This window comes from Balaenoptera borealis (assembly GCF_965194805.1).
Source record: "Balaenoptera borealis genome assembly, chromosome: 19".
Classification (NCBI taxonomy): domain Eukaryota; kingdom Metazoa; phylum Chordata; class Mammalia; order Artiodactyla; family Balaenopteridae; genus Balaenoptera; species Balaenoptera borealis.
Genome location: NC_138878.1, coordinates 32,497,425 through 32,518,400, shown reverse-complemented (window position 1 = coordinate 32,518,400; position 20,976 = coordinate 32,497,425). Strand labels below are relative to the sequence as shown.

Below are 20,976 nucleotides of genomic sequence, written 5' to 3'. Positions count from 1 at the left end.
ATTTTTGTTTGGTAAAGTACATATGGCATAAACTTACCATCTTAACCATTTTTACAGGTACAGTTCAGTGGTATTAAACACATTCATAATTTTGTATAACAGTCATCACCATCTGCCTCCTTAATGCTTTTCATCTTGTAAAACTCTGTACCCATTAAGCAGTAAACGCCCATCTCTCCCCTACCCTCAGCCTCTGGCAACTGCGGTTCTATTTCCTGTCTCTATGATTTGGATTACTCTAAGTACTTCATTTAAGTGGAATTGTACACTATTTCTTTTTTAATGATTAGCCACTCCACCCCGCCACTCCTTGGTAACCACCACTCTACTCTCTGTTTTTCTGAGTTTGTCCTTTTCAGATTCCACATATAAATGAGATCATACAGTATTTGCCTTTTTCTTCAAAAAATTAAAAATAGAATTACCCTACAATCCAACAAGCCCACTTCTGGATTTATATCCAAAGGAAATGAAAACAGGATCTCAAAAAGATGTCTGCACTCCCATATGCATTACAACATTATTTACAGTAGCCAAGATATGGAAACAACCAAAATGTCCATCAACGGATAAATGGATAAAGAAGATGTTGTGGAATATTATTTGGCCGTGAGAAAGAAGGAAATCCTGCCATTTATGACAATGTGGTTGGACTGTGAGGGCATTATGCTAAGTGAAATAAGGCAGACAGAGAAAAACAATCTTGCCAGAGGATTCTCACTTTCATTTATTCAAAAAGCCATCTTCTGGATTTCTTAAGCCTTTCTAGATATATTGATTTTCTGTTTCAGTAATTTTAAAAATTATTTTTTCTTTGACTTTTTGTGGATTTATTCTATTTTTTTCTAAACTGTTTAGTTTGAATGCTTAGCTTGTTAATTTTTAGTCTTTTTTTCTAGTGTAAAGCATCTAAGGCTATAGATTCTATGTACCCAACTACTTACATTCCATAACATTTGATATATAGTTATCTTGTTACCATTAAATTTGAAGTGTTTTGTAATTTCCTTCATGATTTTTTTAATGTAATTCATCAACTATTTTAAAATGTACTTTAAAAATTTTCAGGTGTCTGTTTTTATCGTTATTAATTTTCAATTTGATTGATATGGTGAGAGAATATGATACTAATCCTTTGACATTTGTTGAGGCTGGCTTTATGGCCTAGTATGTGATCAATTTTCAGAAATGTTCTGTGTGTACTTGAAAAGAATGTGTTTTCTTCAATTGGAGTTGCATGTAGTTCATGCATATTTTATATGTCCCTTAGGTCAAGCTAATTTATTATGCTATTCAAATTTTATGTATCATTACTGAGTTTTTAATTGTGAGGTCTAACAGTTACTGAACAAGGTATATTAAAACATCCCCCTGTGATGATGGATTTGTTAATTTCTTCTTAATTCTATAAGTGTTTGCTTTAATTTTGAAATTGTTAATTTGCTGCATACAAGTTTAGAATTTTTAGGTACCTAGAATTTAGAATTGTTGTATCTTCTAAGTGATTTCTCATTATGTGGTGACTGCCTCCATCTCCAGTAATTTCTTTTCTTTTTTTTTTTTTTTTTTTGCCTTAAATTCTGTTTTGTATGATATAGATAGGTTTTCTTTTGGTTAGTATTTTCCAGGTATGTCTCTTTTTCATCATTTATGTTTTAGTTATGTCTCTTATAACCACATATAGTTGGTTTCTTAATATAGTTTGACAATTTTTATATTTTAACTGAAGATTTTAATCTATTAATAGTTATCATTGCTGACAATTGGATTTATTTCTACCATCTTGTGTGTTTTCTATTTGTCCTACTTTGTCTGCCCTATCCCCAATGTGTTCTTTTGGATTGAGATGTTTCCCCCCGCCCCACCTTCTTTACTCCATTTTCCCACTCTATCCCACTTGTTTTTTTTTAGGCAGTATGTCATTTAAAAAAAAATCCATTCTGATGATCTCTGTCTTTTCGTTGTTGTGTTTAATCTGTTAACACTTAAAGTAATTTTTGTTTTTTTATGTTTTCTATTTGTCCCTCTGTTTTTCATTCTTCTTACAGTCACTTTCTACCTTTTTGGTAGATTATTTGAAAAATTTTAAGAATTATATGTTAATTAATCTATTGGTTTTTAAGCTCTATTTCATTGTAATATTGCTTTTAGTGGTTTCTCCAGGGATTATAGTATATATCCTTAATGTTTTAGTTTAGTTCGGGTTAATATTGTGCCAATTATATACATCAGTTTAAGGTGTAGAAACCTTGTAACCATGTAAATCTAGTTACCTCTTCCTCATTATTTATGCTATTAATTGTCATGTACATTACATCTATGTACTTTAAAAATGCACAAGAAAATGTTATATTTTTCGTTGAAATAATCATTTACATGTTAAAGAATTAAAAGATCTGTGCATCTATTTATCATTTTCCTTCATCCTGAAGAACTTCTTGTGGTGTTTGTTGAAGTGAAGTCTTCTAGAAATGAATTTCTCTTAATTTTCTTTGTCTGAGAATATCTTTATCTTGCCTTCATATTTGAAGGATATTTTGGGTATATATAGAACTCTGCTTTAAAGTTGGTTTTCTATGATTTTCTGGGCTTCATAGTTTCTGATGAAAAGTCATCAGTAGCTTGAATCATTGTGACCCTGTATGTAATGTAATATGTTGTTTTTCTCTGGGTGCTTTGAAGACTTTATATTTGGCTTACAGCATTTAACTATGATGTGCCTAGCATGATTTTCTTCATCTTTATCCTGGTTGGCATTTGCTAAACTTCTTGGATATGTAAATTTATATTTTTTAACAAAGTAGGAAACGTCTAGCCATTTTTCTTTTCCTTCAAATGTTTTTTCTGTTCCTTTCAGTGTTCTCTATTTCTGTACCTTCAGTTGGATATATGTCAAAATTTTTGGTATTGTCCCTTATCCTTAAGGTTCTGTTAATATTTTTTCAAATTTTAGTCCCTCTGTTCTTTAGATAATTCTATTGTTCTACCTTCAGTTTTATTCACTTCCCCCTCTTTTATCCGCATTGTGCTTTTAACACATCCAATACATTATTTTTTGAGATATTGTATTTTTAAGTTTTTAAAAGTATTTTAAGACTTTCCATCCAGTTCCTTTTTTTGTTTCTCTAGTTTTTATTTCTCTGATGAGATATTCCTATCTTCTCCTTCACTGTAAGCATATTTTTCTTTACTTCATTAAGCATAGTTATAATAGCCTCTTTACAATTCTTTTCTGCCAATTACAACATCAGAATCATCCATGCATTGGTATCCATTGCAGTTTTTTCTTTTGAGACTGTCACAGTTTACTGGGTTTTTTTTTTGGTATGTTAAGCAATTTTTAAAGTTTTTTGTTTTGTTTTGTTTTACTTTTACTTTTAGCATTAGTACAAAACCTTCATAAGAAGGTCATTTTAGTTGTAAGCCAGTAGTTCTCCACCTGTGGTGATTTTGCCCCCGGAAGACATTTTGCAATGTCTGGAGACGTTTTTGATCATCGCATCTGGGGTAGGAGTACTGCTTGAATCTAGGGGATAGAGACAGAGATGCTGCTAGACATCCTACAGTGCAGCAAGCAGCCCTCCACAAAAAAAGATCTGGTCCGAAATGTTAGCCTTGCCGAGGTTGAGAAGCCCTGTCCTAATAAGCAAATTCTGTGAGTTATGCTAATTTTATAATGTTAAATTGCTGGATAGCTAAGGGGAATCCCTTGTAAAATCAATTTTCTTTCATTATTTATTCTTACAGGGATAATCAACTCTATGCTAATATTGTCTCACCAGAACCACATGGATAAATGTAATTTAACTTGTCTTACCAAATCAAATATCTCTGTGGGTATTTCTTTTTCTTTCTTTCTTCCCTTTTTTTTTTTTTTTTTAAATGTCCAAAGGGTACTTTTGAAAGCTCAAAACCTTATTAGTATAACCATCCTTTTTACCTACCTTAATTGAATTTCTTTGAATTTTCCGTTTTACAACTAAATATAATTCATTATATCAAGTAAGTTGGGAGGCTGGGGAAATCATTAGTTCAGTATTATAATTTAAGAAAGAAAAAGATACCTGAAATATGAGGTTGGCTTATGTATAATTGATTGTGTTTTTCTCAGTTTGCCATAGAATAAAGATTTGAAATGCCCCCACCCCCTTTTTTCAAACTCCAGAGCTGTATTTCTTTCTGTATACTTTTTCCGTATCTCGATTTGGTTTGAAATGTAAATGATCTTGGGTTCTACAGTAGCACTTAAGAAGAAAAGAAAAGAAAAAGCTACCATTTCTATTTTTCATGGGATGGAATTATATATAACCTCACAAAGAATTCATCTTTAGTAGTATTTATCTTCAAAAACATTTACAATTATATTTCATTTAAATAGTGACGTAGGAGTAAAATAATCAAAATTAGTTACATGAATCTCTTAAGAATCACTTGTCAGGCAAACTTGGATCTTATAGATCAGTGACTATCATTGTCATTGTTACTGGCTCTCAGAGCAGTGACAGGCAAGGCAAAGAATGCTTTTTTTTTTTCTTTTAAACCTTCATTTTCATAAACCATGAATAGAAGATAATTAGGAATGATACCAGCTTTTATAACATAATACACCAATTATACTTTTTTGCCAACAAAATAAAGCCTGCAAATAGGCTTTAAAAAGCAAAGTTGTCTAAACAAAAATTAATTTCATTTATTTAAATTAAATAGGTCTTCATCTATGTTTCATGTCATCATTAACACCCATTTCTTGAGAAAGAAGAAAATAGTCATAATCTCATTTAGTTTCTTGGTTTTTTTCTTGCCCTGTTACCTTCACTCATAGGACAACATTATTTACAGCATTAAAAAAAATTTTTTGGAAGCAGTTGAACGGTTGATGAGATTAGGAAAGAATTCATCCTATTCCATTGCTTATTACAGTAGGCTTCTGAAGAATACCATTGACTAAAAATGCAGGAGTCTTCAACCTGTTAAGAGTTTTTCCTCTCTTTGTTACTGTTTTATTTTTTTTTATTTTTAAATTAATTTATTTGTTTTTGGCTGCATTGGGTCTTTGTTGCTGTGCACGGCCTTTCTCTAGTTGTGGCGAGCCGGGGCTACTGTTCATTGCGGTGCGTGGACTTCTCATTTTGGTGGCTTCTCTTGTGGTGGAGCATGGACTCTAGGCATGCGGGCTTCAGTAGTTGTAGCACACGGGCCCTAGAGAGTGCGGGCTTCAGTAGTTGCGGCGTGTGGGCTCAGTAGTTGTGGTGTGCGGGCTCTAGAGTGCAGGCTCAGTAGTTGCAGCACACTGGCATAGTTGCTTGGTGGCATGTGGGATCTTCCTGGGCCAGGGATGGAACCCGTGTCCCCTGCATTGGCGGACAGATTCTTAACCACTGCGCCACCAGGGAAGTCCCGTTTGTTACTGTTTTAAATATTAAAAACCTCTAACATATCTAATTTGACATTATATTCAGGTTCTTAAACCTGTTGTGATGAAGCATATCAATTAGTGCCTCCCCTAAATTTCTGCTTTTTTTAGTCCAATCTGTATTGTCTTTTTTAGTTTGTGGGGTTAGGAATGTAATACTAATTTTATTTTTTAGATTATGTAGTACATTCATGTTCGCACAGAATTTATAAAGGGTGTATGAGACTTTTTCCTCCTAGCATTGCCCCCCAACTACCTAATTATCTTCTGTATCCTTCTTGATTAATTCGTTTCTTTGTTGTTCAGTGTTTGCATATTTTATACACTTTTTTGTACCTTCTTTTTATAATCTTAACAATTTTAGTGAGTTTTAATTGACATATAGTAAACTGCACATATTTTAAGTTTATAGTTTGTTATGTTTTAACGAATGTGTAGACCTGTGAGACCTTTACCGCAGTCAAGATAGTGAGCATGTCCGTCACCCCAAGGTATGCCCCTTGTGTTTGCTTCCTTCCACTCTGCGTGTCCCATCCTCCAAAATCTAGGCAACCATTGATCTTTCTTCTGTCAGTATACATTTGTTCACATTTTCCTAGAATTTCATATAAATGGAGTAACTCAGGATGTATTCTTTTTTTTTTTTTTTGGTCTGACTTATTTCATTCAATGTAATTATTTGTTGACTCATCCACATGTCCCTTTTGTTGCTGAGAAGTATTCCATTCTATAGTGAGAAATAATATATATATATTATATATGTATAATATATATTATACATGTATAATATATATTATATATGCATTATATATATTATATGTGTGTATAATATATATATTATATATAAATGTATAATATATATATGTCTCTGCCCCTGAGTCTTGCTCATGTTTGGTCTTTGACCCAGGTTCCTGACACAGAGCTCCTAAAATCCTTTGGAATTTTCTGGGTGATAGAAGTGTCTTTTGTTCTTATGAGGTGATTCTTAGTGGGCTCCTGGGTGGAGGGCTGGTCACTACAGAGACCAAGCCATGATTAGAACTTTCAGCCACAGCTCCATTCCCTGGAGAGGGGAGAGGAGCTGGAAATTGAGTTAATAATCAAGCATGCCTATCTGATGAAGTCTCCATAAACATTCCCGAAGTATGGGGTTTTGAGAGCTTGCAGGTTACTGCAAAGCTTATGGTCTTTTGGGACTGAGCCCTTAACTTGTGGGATTTGCCGCTAACCCCAGGTAGATAGCGTCAGAACCAAATTGAATTGTAGGACACCCAGCTGGTGTCACAGCTTAGTGTGGGAAAACTCCTCACACGTTTGGTGGCCAGAAGTGTCAAAATTGTTGTGAGCATGAGAGCAAAGGAGAAGACAGTGTGTTTTCCCTATAAGCATAAGGATATACCAGTTTGTTTTTTCATTCACTTGTTGGTGGATATTTGGCTTGTTTCTATTTAGTTTGTGGCCATTATGAATAATGCTGCTATGAAAATTCATGTATAAGTCTTCGTATGGACATAGGTATTCATTTCTCTTGGGTAAATACCCAGATGTGGAATGGCTGGTACTATTGTAGGTGATTGTTGAACTTTAAAAACAAAACAAAACAAAACAAAACAACAGCAACCTGCCAAACGGTCTTTCCAAAGTGGTTATACTATTTTACATTCTCAGCAGCAGTGTGTGAGAATCCCAGTTTTTGCATGTCCTTGCCAGCGCTTGGTATGGTCAGTCTTATAAATTTTAGCTATTCTAATAGCTATATAGTGGCATCTAGTTGTAGCTTTAATTTTCATTTTCCTGATGGCCAGTGATGTTGAACATCTTTTTATGTGCTTATTTGTCATCTGTATATCTTCCTTGGTGGAGTATCTGTGCAAATCTTTGGCCAATTTCTTGTTAATTTATTTTTATTATTGGGTTTTGAGAATTCTTATAAATCTGAATATAAGCCCTTTGTCAGATATATGATTTAAAAATATTTGAGATTATTATATATTTGCATGCAGTTGTAATAAATAATAGAGAGAGATCTTGTGTACCCCTTACACAGTTTTCCCCAAAGGAACATCTTATACAACTACAGTGTAAGATCACAACCAGGGTGTTGACATTGATATGGTCAATATACAGAACATTCCCATTACCACAAGGATACTTCGTGTTGCCTTTTCATTGTCACACTGCCCGTCTTGTCCCCAACCACTAATTTGTTCTTCATTTCTACAATTCTGTCATTTCAAGAATCCTTTTGAGATTGGCTTTTTTCACTCAGCATAATTCTCTAGAGATTCATCCATGTTGTGTGTATCACTGGTTTATTCCTTTTTATTGCTGAGGTATAGTCCGTGTTGTGGCTATACCACTATTTGTTTAACAGTTTTCCCATTGAAGGACATCTGATTTGTTTCCAGTTTTTAGCTGTTATAAATAATGCTTATAAACATTTGTGTAGAGTGAACACAAGTGAACATAAGTCTTCATTTCTCTGGTATAAATGTCCAGGTGTGCAACTTCTGGTCATGTGGTATTTGCATGCTTTTTAAGAAACTGCCACACTTTTCCAGAGTGGCTGTACCATTTTACATTACCATCAACAATCTATGAGTGATCCAGTTTTTCCACATCCTCACCACCGTTTGGTGTTGTCACTATTTTTTATTTGAGCCATTCTGAGATGTGTGTAGTCATATCTCACTATGGTTTTAATTGAATTTCCCTGATAGCTCATGATGTTGAATATCTATTTTCATGTACTGATTGCCATTTATGTATCTTCTTTAGTGAATTTTGTTTTCATCTCTTTTGCCCATGTTTTCATTGGATTATTTGCTTTTTTACTGTTGAATTTTGAGAATTCTTTATATGTACTAGACACTAGTCCTTTGTTGGATATGTGGTTTGGAAATATTTTTTTTCCCAGTCTGTAGCTTATCTCTTCATCCTCTTAACAGAATCTTTCACAAAGCAAAAGATTTTGATTTTTATGGAGTCCAGTGTTTCTGCCTGTTTTGTATTTCTTCTCTGTTCCCTTCTTCTCTTGCTCTCTTCCTTTGTGGTTTGATGACTTTGTTTAGTGGTATGCTAATATTCCTTTCTCTTTATCTTTTATGTAAAAAGTTTTCTGTTTTTCGTTTTTTCCTAAGTGTGTTTGTAATTGCTTATTGAAGCATTTTTATCATGATTGCTTTACAGTTCTTTGTCAGATGATTCTAACATCTCTGTCATCTCAGTGTTGGCATTTATTGACTGTCTTTTTAAATTCTTTTTGGCATCTTCCTGGTTCTTGGTATAATGAGTGATTTTTATTTGAAACTTGGACAGTTGGGTATTATATTCTGAGGTTCTAGATCATATTTAAACTTTGTTTTTGCCGCTTCAAGGGGTGTGTGTCACCTCATTATTGTCAGGTGGAAGCAGAAGTACAGATTCCCCGCTTGGCCTTTGTTGGAGTGGGTGTGGCTGCTGTGTTTGGCTGCAATAGAGTGATTATTGTCTAAAAGTTTCTGTCTTACTAGGGTTTGTCTTTTCTCATTCTTTGACTAATGAGAGGATACCTTTGTTGGGAGTTTTTGTGTCTCGCCATTGGCATTTCCAGGTTGCTGCCTTCTTCAGCTCTAAGTCTGGGATATGTGAGGCAATAAGAAAACCCAGGGAAATCTCGTGTCACTCCTTAGGTCCTGTGCTCCCTAGCTGATCTGCCTTCTCCTCTTTGCCTTTCAGAGGCTTCTCAGGTTTGTTTTATATGTTACATCCAGAGTTTTTAGCTGTACTTATCAGGAGGAATAGGAAAAAGTACACCAACTTATCTTCCCAGAAGAGTAAATTGCACCTTTTTAAAAAAAGCTGACAATAGATCGATCATAGGGATCATTTTATATTAGTACATAAATTGCATACTTAATCTTTTGCTTAAATTATTGCATTGTATTTCATTTTATAAATGTATCAGTTTTTTGAAACCAGTCCCCTACTGATGGGCATTAAGGCTGTTTTCAATCTTTTGCTATTATAAACAATGCTTCAGTGAGTAATGTCATATGTATGTTTCAGTTTGCATGTATCCAGTATAGCTAAAACATTACTTGTGTTCATTTGATAGAAGAGTCAGTTTGTCCTGAAGAAAATTAGAGTATTTCATTTTAGACAGATCTAGTTGTGAAAAAGTCACTCCTTGTATGATATGTGCTTACCTCTACCTTCCTATAACTTCCCTCATTGATTCTAGTTCTAACTGGGGATGAAGTTAGGACAAATCCAGCCCCTCTTCCTTGTAGCAACCCTCAGATATTCAAAGATGAGTGTCCTTGACACCTACATCTTCTGTTCTCCAGCCTAAATAGTTTGAGTAGTTTTAGCCATTTCTCATACGGCATGCCTTCCAGATATTCTGAATAAGACCTGGTTTGTTAAAGACACCTTCACACTTAGACACCTGGAGGGGAACAGAATACTGCAGTCTGTATGTAGACTAATTATTGCAATAGAACAGGACTTCGGCAGAAAAGATTTTGGGACAGCCCTGTCACAGTTTGAATTATATTCCCAGAGACACGGTAATGCCGTCCTTGCATGGAGTTGGTAGTATTTCTTGACTAAATGAATGCACTTATAAACTAATGAATTAATGATTCTGGTTTAACTTCATGTTGTTAGAGCTATCCAGTTTTCCATTTTCAGATCATTTTGGATACTAATTCTGTCCTTTCGTGTTTTGTCTCTCTCAATATCATGTCACCTGTAGATTTTTCTTGTGTGCCGTCAATATACTTTTCTGAGTATTTAAATGGGATATATTATACTCATATTTACATTAAAATATTTATAAGATCTTAAAAAAAAGATAACTTCCTGGAAGTAGACTTGCTGGGTCAAAGGGTATGTGTACTTTACACTTTGATAGATAATGCTAAGTGGCCTTCTGTAGAGATTGTCAGCCTGAATCACCCTGAATGTTGTCTGTATAGGCAGGACTCCTCTCATATGAGACAGTTAGAGCCCAAAAAGTTATTTTGAAGCACTAGATCACAGTGTGCAACCCTGATGTTATCTCTATGGACCTTCCAGGATTTCTTGAACAATTTTTCATATAAAATTGTCTAAAATATAAGGAAACTATTTATTTTGATCAGTAGTCTCACCGTAAGGAGATTTTTGCATTGTTGTTGTGTATAGTATGTTTGGTATTGGGTTTTATAATTCTTCATTCTACCCAAGTAAACTTACATTTTCTTCAGTAGATTTCTCCATGGATATTAAATTCTCATTTGGGTTTGAATTATGCTCTTGTGGCTGATGATGTTAAGCAGTACATCAGTTAAGCAATTTTTCTCAATTTAGTGGGTCATTCAAATTCACAGACATTTCTTGTGGTTTGTTATTGTTCCCTGGTTTATTGTTACAATTTCCAACCCAAGTTTCTTCCAGGGATTTTTCTTTTTCTGATTAAATCAATAAGAGTGATGGGCAGGCTGCTAATTTTATCATTTTGAATGCACTCCTGCTGTGTATATATAATGGGTACTTTTGGCTTCATTTCTTTTCTCAACATAGTGTCCATGTTGTTGTGTATATCAGTTGTTTCTTCTTTTTTTATTGCTATGTAATATTCCATTGCATGAACAGATCACAGTTTGTTTATCCATTCTCCTGTAGAATGCATTGTTCCAGCTTTTGGTTATTACAGATAAGGCTGCTGTGAACATTTTATACATGCCGTTTGGTGGACATGTCTTGCTATCTCTTTTAATATCTTTTAATCAGGATTGTTTTAATCTCACAAAATTGCCTGCCCAATTTATTCCTTACTTTGTTTACTTTCTCATACTTGCCTTTTCCTGAGATGGTAATCTCTTAAAATTCATTTAAGATAGAAGGCTTTGATTTTGGATCATGAATATAGTTGTGATAAAGAAAGAAGAATTAGTTGGTATGTAACTCCTGGAGGGCAAGTTAGATATGGCATGTGACCCTTTATCTGCATAGAATTCTGCAGGACTGTCCTGTTCCTCCGAGTTGATATTTGAGCGCCTACCTCCCCCATGACAAAGTCTTTGGCAGAAGATAACCACCATTTCCAGCTCCAGTGCCCTGCATATTCCTAACCCTTGGAGCTCTCCCCTAGCATCACCAGCAGAGTTGTCACAACCGGCTCATCCATTGGGCCTTTTGGTACTGCCAGGCGGCCTTAGTTAAGACCATTTTCTGCCTTTATTATAATCACCACTAACTGTATAATGTATATAGATTATGGTATACATGTGAATATCTTTTCAAAATGTACTTACGTGCAATTAATTACAGTTAATAGTGGGAGTTAGTTTTCTTTCGTCAATTTATATGCTGTAATTTGGAAACTTTTGCCAGTGACTAAGAAGTTTTACCTTTCACAGTAACTCTCACATGTGGTATTTAGAGATATTTGAATGGTAACATCATAAAAATATTGGTAAATAGCCTTTCATTTACTATATCACTTGATTAAACACATGGTTATTCAGTATTCATATTTTTGAATTAAAATAATATTCCGTTTGATCACATTATGAGACAGTTAAGATATAGTTTAATAATGCATTCTTCTCGCCCTCCAACTGTGGAAAAAAGTTACCAAGCATCATTTATATATAATTAATTAAGTATTATTTCCTTTTTCTTAAAAAAAATAGCCTTTTCCTTGTGTTTAAAATGTAAAACTTTCCCTCTTTTTCTCTTTCTGTTCTCAAAAATCCACTGTGGGTGATATTGTTTTTGCCGATACACAGCTTTATCAGGTAGGACTCTTAAGTGTCATGTTGGACTCCACGGATATGTTGAACTTTCCAGGGGAAAACTTTCCAGACTGACTTTTCTACATTTGCTTGATCAGTTTTTGTGAATATCTTATGAAAATCACTGGCCTTTAAGGTTTAAGGTAGTCTTTGTATCAGAAACAAAATTATTGCACCAATTTTTCAAAAAAGTTTTAAGTGTTTTCTTCAGAAATATTGTTGCTATTTATCTCTGGCTTTCTGCATTATTCATTTGTGTATTTCTCTGTGTTTTTTCTCTTATTTGTATATGTGTTTGTGTTATTCTTAACATATATATATATTTTTTTTTTTAAAAACTGATACATATACCAAACCAGACTTTTTCCAATCTGTGTCCCATGAAATATATTAATCTGAGATGCTAAGTAGAGTGGCACAAAAAACATTATCAAATAAGTTATCAAACTTATCAAATAAGTTATCAAAATTATCAAATAAGTTTACTATATCCCTTTTTGAGAGATTCACAATGCATATTAGCATATTAAAGGTTCTGGGGTTATGCAGTAAAGAAGTCTGTTTATCTCATCATCTTCTAGAGATATTTGAGAGTGGGACACTTCATAACACACTGGGGTGTTCTGGGGATACTGATTTGGGAAATCCTGCAAAAAACTGAGTAAGGTTTTCTTGGTGGTGTTTCAACATATAAAATAAAATTGATTAAAAGTGGTTAAATTTTCAAGAAGTTAAAGCACTTAGCTGAATTGTACTTGGGGTGTATTATCTTGTAGAAATTATGTTTTGAAATACAGCAATGATATATTTTTGGTATGATCTTTTTCAGTACTTTTTATGGCCTTGACGAATTTGTAAAACTACTCTGAAAATTCTGTTTTTTTGTTGGAAAGGGATTGTTGTTGTTATTGTCATTATTTGCTCAATTGTTTCTCTTCTATAAAAATTTGCTTTTATCTTTAAAAAACATGTTTACTGTTTCAGATAGCATTACACAGGAAAGGAGGCCTCCCAAACTAGCCTTTATGTCAAGAGGTGTTGGGGACAAAGGTTCATCCAGTCATAATAAACCAAAGGCTACAGGTATGGATTAATAGAATACAGTTCTTAGTTATTTACATGGTTTTTGATTTGCCATAGCATTGAAAAAAGGTTAAAACGTATTACTCCTTAATGTATATGTAGACTTCCTTCTTGCAAACATTTTTAGTAGTTTACTAAAAAATGTTTATAGATGGTGTTGCTTAAGCCAAGGGTTCGCAACCTTTTCTAAATGATGAAAAGTTTCCTGTGGGGACCTGTGTCTATTTCTGGTCCATATATGCTGGTTTTTGGAATTCCCTACTTGTACCATTTGTACATATAGTTTAGAGTTGCACTGTACAAAATAATCATTTATGGATAGTGTTTATAGGATAAAGTATACTATAGATTATGTGGATTTTGCTAACAGAGGTGACACTAATTAAATTCCAAACCACTAAGCAAAAATTTTTGTCTTTCTTCCAGAGACTCCCTTACAATACATGTGGAGTTTTTAGTTGTTTTTTGGTTAGCTTCCACATATTTCATAGATGTATAGGGTGGTAGTTATACAAGCTAAACAGCTAATTTAAAAAGCTGCAAGAATTTTTAACTCACATGTAGGTTAAGAAAAGAATATTTTTTCCTCAGTTATCTAGTGAAGAAAACTTTTTCAGCTTATTTAAAAGGAAATTGTACTTTAAGAAATATTTTATGTGACATTGGACCCTGGGAGACGTAGAATTAAATAGAATATATAAGTGATAGATAGCATTTTTTTATGTTAATCTATGGCTCTAGATAGGCTAGCACCAATTTGCTACTCTCACTTAAATATGAATAGCCTAAAGATTTTCTTAAGATATGTGTACTACTTATATTGTAGCAGATCTTAGTTATAGGTATGAAGTGTAGAGTTATCTGCTTTAAATTGAAAAAGAAATCAGATTTTGTTGTAGGTTCTAGAGAACCCACTGCTGTCAACGATAGCATGTCCTCTTAGTAATGAGGCAGGGGAATGTCTTGATGTGTCTGTGGCATAGCTACACTAACACTTTCTTACATTTAATAAATCTAATGTATAAGAAATAATACTGCTTCACTTTTTCAGAGACATGAAGAAATTCAGCAAGGGATTTGTTGACTAACAATTCCAAAATGTTTAAACCTTAAATCTTTTAAACTTAATTTATGCATCTATTTATATACATTTGAAGACTGCCTTCTTTTGAGGGCAACCGTTTTAAAATAATATGTTAAGTTTGTGAACCAAGAGGTTCGTCAAATGAAACTGGGGAATGGTGATTTTGACATTTGGAAATAAGCCATAGTACATGAAATGATTTTTTAAAGCAGTTTGTTTAAAAAAAAAAAAAAAAAAAAGCAGGCTTTTCTTTTAACTTAACTCCTGTTCTCCTCTTATATTGTTTCTTGGGCTGAAGAATCTTTTTGACACTGCAAAAATGGTTACCAAAATTTTAAAAGCTGAAGGCACTAATAAAATATATTGTGTTTGTATACATCTGTTGGTTGTGTAAATAATTGTTAACACCATATACATATTATTTTCTCTTACGGAAAAACTTTCACACCATATTGACTTTATTTTTAAAAGGAACTTTTCTTGTTCCATAGGATCTACCTCAGACCCTGGAAATAGAAACAGATCTGAATTATTTTATACCTTAAATGGGTCTTCTGTTGACTCACAACCACAATCCAAATCAAAAAATTCATGGTATATTGATGAAGGTAATCTATAATTTTAGTGTTCTTTATAATGATTCTCTCCTTTTAACTCACTAGAGCAAAAATGGCTTTTTCACCAATATAGATAGTTTTTGGAAACAGAATGAGTAGACCATTCTTTATTAATATTGCTGAATTAAAATATTATACACACTTTGAACTGCACTGCTGTTAAGGTTAATGTAATATTTAGAAAATGTATTAGCAGCTTGTTCTCTGCACTTCATTGATCTGTTTAAGGTAGAAGATCTCTAGAATCAGTTGAATCATTTAAAGACTTTACTATCTTGATATCCTGTTTTTTGATACCACTTTTAAAAAACTCTACCTTCCCTTGGTTTGGGACATCACTTTCTTCTGGTTTATTCTTTTTTCTTTTGTTCATCTGTTCAACAAGTATATATTGAATGCTTACTGTGTGCCAGCAACAGATGAAGAATTGCAGTCTTGATGAGTGTAATGAAGGCATATGATGCTGTGAGAGTATATTAAGGGATGCTTTTACTTGAGGGGCTCAGGGATATTTCTAGGAGGAAGTGATATGAGCTTAGATTTACCAGGGGAGTGATAGATAACAAATTGAAATGGGGCAGAAGAACGTTTTAGGCAGAAAGAACAGCATATGTAAAGGCCTTGTGGTAAAATGGAGCTGGTGTTTGCCAAGGACTAAAGAGAGCCAGAGTAGCCAGAACAGAGAGATAGAACATTTTATGAGATGAGAATGGATTGGCAAACAAGGCCAGGGCATGTGGAGCCTGGTGTACCCTATTAAAAGGAAATGGCAAGCCACTGAAGGATTTTCAGCAAGGGGTTTGCAGGGTTTGCCTTTTGAAAAGATGATTGTGGCTGCAGGGTGGACAGGGGAGTAAAGCAGGGGCTGTGTGAATGCAAGGACACCGTTGAAGGCTGCTGATAGGCTCAGCCGTAGATTATAGTAGCTGGGGCTAGACTTGTTGGGGAAGGGATGGGGAGAGGTGGATGGCTATGAGATATCAGAAGTGAATTGACAGGACTCACAGATTGAAAGTGAGAGGTAAGGAAGAAAGAGATGTGAGTGATGACTCCTAGTTTTCTGGCCTGCATACTTAGGTGATGATGGAGGAAGGTGATGGATTAGGTGGTTGTGGAGGAAAGTGATGGATTTGCTTTGAATATGTTGAGTTTGAGGAGCCTTTTAAACTTCCCAGAGTTGATTTATCAAGCGGGCAGTTGCATATGCAGATCTGGAGCTTAAAAGAGATGTTAAGAGCTGGAGAAATAAATTTGTAGGTTGCCTTCACGTATGTGGGAATTAAAATCCTGTGAGTAGTATCACCTACAGAGAAAGTAGGGATGGAGGGTGTGGCTTAAGTCTGAGCCTTGAGGAGCATAATGGCTGGGAGGGGGAGAAGTCTTCAAAGGAGACAGAGAAAAGGTAACCAGAGGATGTGGGCAAAACAAGAGGTTATTGGGTCAAGAAGCCAAGAAGCTAATAGACACCAGTGTCGAATTCTGAGAGGGCAAATAAGATAAAGACCACACAAAAACCCATTGGATTTAGCCAGTGGCAGTCGCTGATGGCCTTGTGAGTTATGTTTTTACGGAGCGAGGAGATGGAGACATGAGTCCAGTTGCCTAAAATATAAGTTTCGGCTCCATCCTGAACCTCCTGTCTCTCTCATTAGTCACATCCAGATGTCACCAAGTCCTAGGGATTTCCTCCTCTTTAATATCACTAGAATCCTTCCCCTCTCTTCTTTTCTGAAACCACTGCCTTAGTTCAGATCCTTTCCTTTGTTTTTTACTGTCTGGATTAATATAGTGACCTTCTAACTGGTCCAAAAAGACATATGAAGTAATGAAATTTGTATGGAGTAAGCCTGCATCCTTAAATTAGAAAATAGAAGCAATTCACTTGTAAAAGAACATCATATCTGTAGTTGTTTTACTTACACATTTTTTTTTTTTTTTTTTTTTTTATGTAAGGGCTTGGGTGCTCTTATAGCTACTTTATTTATTTATTTATTTATTTATTTTTGACTGTGTTGGGTCTTCGGTTCATGCGAGGGCTTTCTCTAGTTGCGGCAAGCGGGGACCACTCCTCATCGCGGTGCGGGGACCGCTCTTCATCGCGGTGCGCGGGCCTTTCACTATCGCGGCCCCTCCCGTTGCGGGGCACAGGCTCCAGACACGCAGGCTCAGTAGTTGTGGCTCACGGGCCCAGCTGCTCCGTGGCACGTGGGATCCTCCCAGACCAGGGCTCGAACCCGTGTCCCCTGCATTAGCAGGCAGATTCTCAACCACTGCGCCACCAGGGAAGCCCACTTACACATTTTAAAGGCTATTCTTTATAACATTTGATTCACTTATTCAATTTTTTTTTATTACAAATATTGAGTATTTTCTTGTGTTAGTGGCTATACCAAGTGTTATGGATCCAACCATGGAAAAGACTAACAAAGTTCCTCGTTGTAGGGAGCTTATATTCTAGTTGGTATGATAGACAATAAATGTATAGACAGACAAGGTAACTGTGACATGTGCAATGAAGGAAATGAACAAGGTGATAGCAGCTGGTGGGAAGCTGGCTCCAGAGGCGGTTTGGAAAAGAGTCTTTGAGGAAATGATATTTATGTTGAGATCTGGATGATGTGAATGAAACTGCCAGAAAAAGAGCTTGAGAAGAGCATTCCAGGCAGAGGAAATAGTAAAGGCAGAGGTCCTGAGGTGAGAAATTATATTTGGGGAACAGGAAGTAGGCCAGAGCGGCTGCAGCAGAGTAAGCAAGGAAGAGAGGTGTATGAAATGAGTTTGGAGGGGTAGGTAGGAGCCGGATCGTTTAGGACCTAGTAAGTGTTGGTAAGAAGTTTAGTATTTATTGTAAGAGTACTGGAAAGCCATTGACGGTCTTAAACAAGGGAATGATACAAGATCACGTAAGATCTTTAAATTTTAAAAAGATCTCACTAGTTGTGGTATGGTAATTAGATTGGAGAGGGGCGAGAAGAGGGACAGAGAGTCCAGGTAAGAGACTGGTTGCAGGGTGAAAGATGATGGTGGCTTTGACTGGGGAGATGATGGGAGAGGGTAAGAGGGGTGGACAAATTTGAGGTATATTTTGGAGGTAGAAACAACATCTTGCTTTATGGAATTGAGTGTTGGGCTTGGGGGGTTGAGGGTTTGGGAAAGAAAATAATAACTTAAAAAATGTTTAGATTAAATATCATCAGTAAAGAATCTTAAATGGATAAAGTATAAAGTACAGTGAACACCCATGGAGTCACTACTCACTTTACGGCAAAGAACATTATCATTCCCTTTGAGATCCCCTCAGCGCTTCTTCCTGTTGTTGCTCTCTTCACTCTCCTCTGAGCTACCATCATCTTTAACTTAGTGTTTATCACTCTCTTGGTTTTCATTATCGCTTTATGAGTTTGACCATCTAAACAGCATACTGTTAGTTCTGCATGGTTTTGAGCTTTATATACAAGGAATCAGACTGTATGTATATTGTGTAATTTCCTCCCTCAACATTATGTTTCTAGATTCATCCAAGTTGTAGTATGTGATGATGATTTATTTGTTTTCATTGCTGTATAGCATTGCATTCCATTCCATTTCATTTCTGTGAAATACGGTATTTAAATATACCACAATGTAACTATCCATTCGACCATTGATGGACATTTGAATTGGTTTTATTTTCTTGCTATTATTAACAGCTCTGCTACTAACATTCTTACCCATGCCTAGGGTATGTACCTAGGAGTGGAATTACTAGATGTGCATGGGATATGCACAGCTTTCCTTTACTAAATAATGCCAAACTGTTTCCTGGAATAGTTATACCAATTCACACTCCCATCAGCTTTGTGTAAGGGTATCATTGACTCCTCATCCTCACCAATAGTTAATGTTCTAAGACCTTTACCTTTTGAAATGCTGTCTCATGTTGATTTTGACTTTCTTTTATGTATTTACTAGTGAGGGCAAGAATCTTTTTATTGATTTGTTGGTGATTTAGGTTTCTTTTTCTGTGAGCTCCCTTTTCAAGTCTTTTGTCCATTTTTTTTTCTATTTTTTTCTGGTCTTTTAAAAAAATTGATTTATAGACCTTTTTCAAATTCTAATCCTTTGTCAAGAAATAAGGGTTACAAATATTTTCTCCTTGTTTGCGGCTCATATTTCTACTCTTGCTATGATGCCTTTTAATGGACAAGTATCTCTTAATTTTAATGTGGTCATATTTGTCAGTCTTTTCCTTTTTGGTTTGTATACTCATGTTTAAGATATTTCTCTCTACCCTAAAGTCATAAATAACATTCTTCTATATTCTCTTCCAAAATTTGTAGTTTTGCCTTTGACATTTTTCTTTAAGACATTTGGAAATTGTTTTTGTGTAGAGTATGACAGAGGAGTCCAATTTAATTTTTTAAAAATATGGATAGTTGATTATCTCGACACCGTTTATTAAGAAGTTTGTTCTTTCCACACTGATTTGCAGTACCTGCCTGGCAACTGTATTAGTTGTTTTAATGAAACAGCTTTTGGCTTTGGTTCTTTTCATTGGATGTTTGTTTTCTCTTTCATTAATTTCTGTTTTTGTGTTTATTCTTTCCTCTTGACTACTTTTTGGGAGGTTATTCTGTTGTTTTTCTAACTTCCTAAGTTGTATGCTGAGTTTATTAATATTACCTTTCCTTTTTTTCTAAAGTGAACTATTAAGTCTATACATTTCTTTTATAAGTATTACTTTAGTTGTGTTCAAGTGTTTATTTTTTCTTTATTTTAAAAATTTACATTATCATTTCTTCTTTGATTCATTAGTTATTTAGAAGCATCTTTCTTAAATTTTTTGCTCTCTTTTTTGTATTGGTTTTTGTAACTTAATTGTATTTTGGACAAAGAATATAACCTATACAATTCCAATCAATAACATATTTTATTGGTTTGAATAATTGGGTGCCATTTACTGAAGAAGAAAAATTTGGAGGTGGGGATGTGAATCAAGAACACTGTCTTGGAGGTAGTAAGTTTGTGATGCTTACGAGAATCATACTAGAAGAGGTCAGGTGGGCAGTTGGACTTATGTATATATTAATCTTTAGAGATGTAGGGCATATTTAATATTCTTGAATAAATTTCTCTAATTAAGAATAATTTCTTATAGTTGCTGAAGACCCTGCAAAATCGCTTACGGAGATCTCTCCAGACTTTGGACACGCTTCACCACCACTGCAACCTCCTTCCATGAACTCACTATCCAGCGAGAACAGATTTCATTCTTTACCATTTAGTCTGACAAAGATGCCCAACACCAATGGAAGTATTAGCCACAGTCCGCTCTCTCTGTCAGTGCAGTCTGTGATGGGAGAGCTAAACAATGCACCCGTGCAGGAGAGTCCACCCTTGGCCGTATCTTCTGGTAACTCGCATGGCCTGGAAGTGGGCTCGCTGGCCGAGGTTAAAGAGAATCCTCCTTTCTACGGGGTGATCCGTTGGATTGGGCAGCCACCGGGACTCAATGAAGTACTGGCGGGACTGGAACTGGTAATTCAATTTGACCTAAAAACTGCATTTCTTTTCTGTCTGGGGTTTTGTACAGATCTTTCCCTATTCTTTGCTTTTTGGTGAGATATTTTATTTATCCACAAAGCCATCACTAGAGAAAAATTTTATTACCACGTTGCCTGACATCCTTTGCCACCCATTAAGCATCTGATCCACTTATTCTTAATGTTAGTTGATCTATGTTCAAGGAATGAAAGTAGATTTTTAGGCTAATATGTTTAGGCTCGTTATATTAAACAGAATGCAGTAAGGAAAGCAAACTGTTACCAGTTTTTCTTTTTTTTCTTAGCCTCCCTCCTGCAATCAGTTCTAATATTTCTATCATTGACTTTAAGATGAATCACCATTTTTAGTGACCTTTTGAGATCTTTGGTAGAGGGAAAGATTTTGGAGATTAGAAAGCATATTGTTTGACATTTCATAATCAGAAAGAGAATTTGAGTACATTTAGCTTTTATTTAAATATATTTCTTGTTT

The 20,976-nt window shown here is 34.9% G+C and overlaps 1 protein-coding gene across 10 annotated transcripts in view; it reads left to right on the top strand.

Annotated features, from left to right (window-relative positions):
- CYLD (CYLD lysine 63 deubiquitinase) overlaps window positions 1-20,976 on the top strand; it is a 59,162-nt gene that overhangs the window by 18,838 nt on the left and 19,348 nt on the right. For 8 of the 10 annotated variants that reach the window (XM_082366639.1, XM_082366632.1, XM_082366631.1 and 5 more), the window contains 3 exons: window positions 13,162-13,260; window positions 14,836-14,952; window positions 20,099-20,478. In XM_082366639.1, coding sequence (XP_082222765.1) covers window positions 13,162-13,260; window positions 14,836-14,952; window positions 20,099-20,478 — 596 coding nt within the window. The remainder of the gene's footprint in view (window positions 1-13,161; window positions 13,261-14,835; window positions 14,953-20,098; window positions 20,479-20,976) is intronic. The other 2 variants (XM_082366635.1, XM_082366636.1) reach the window with 2 other exon arrangements.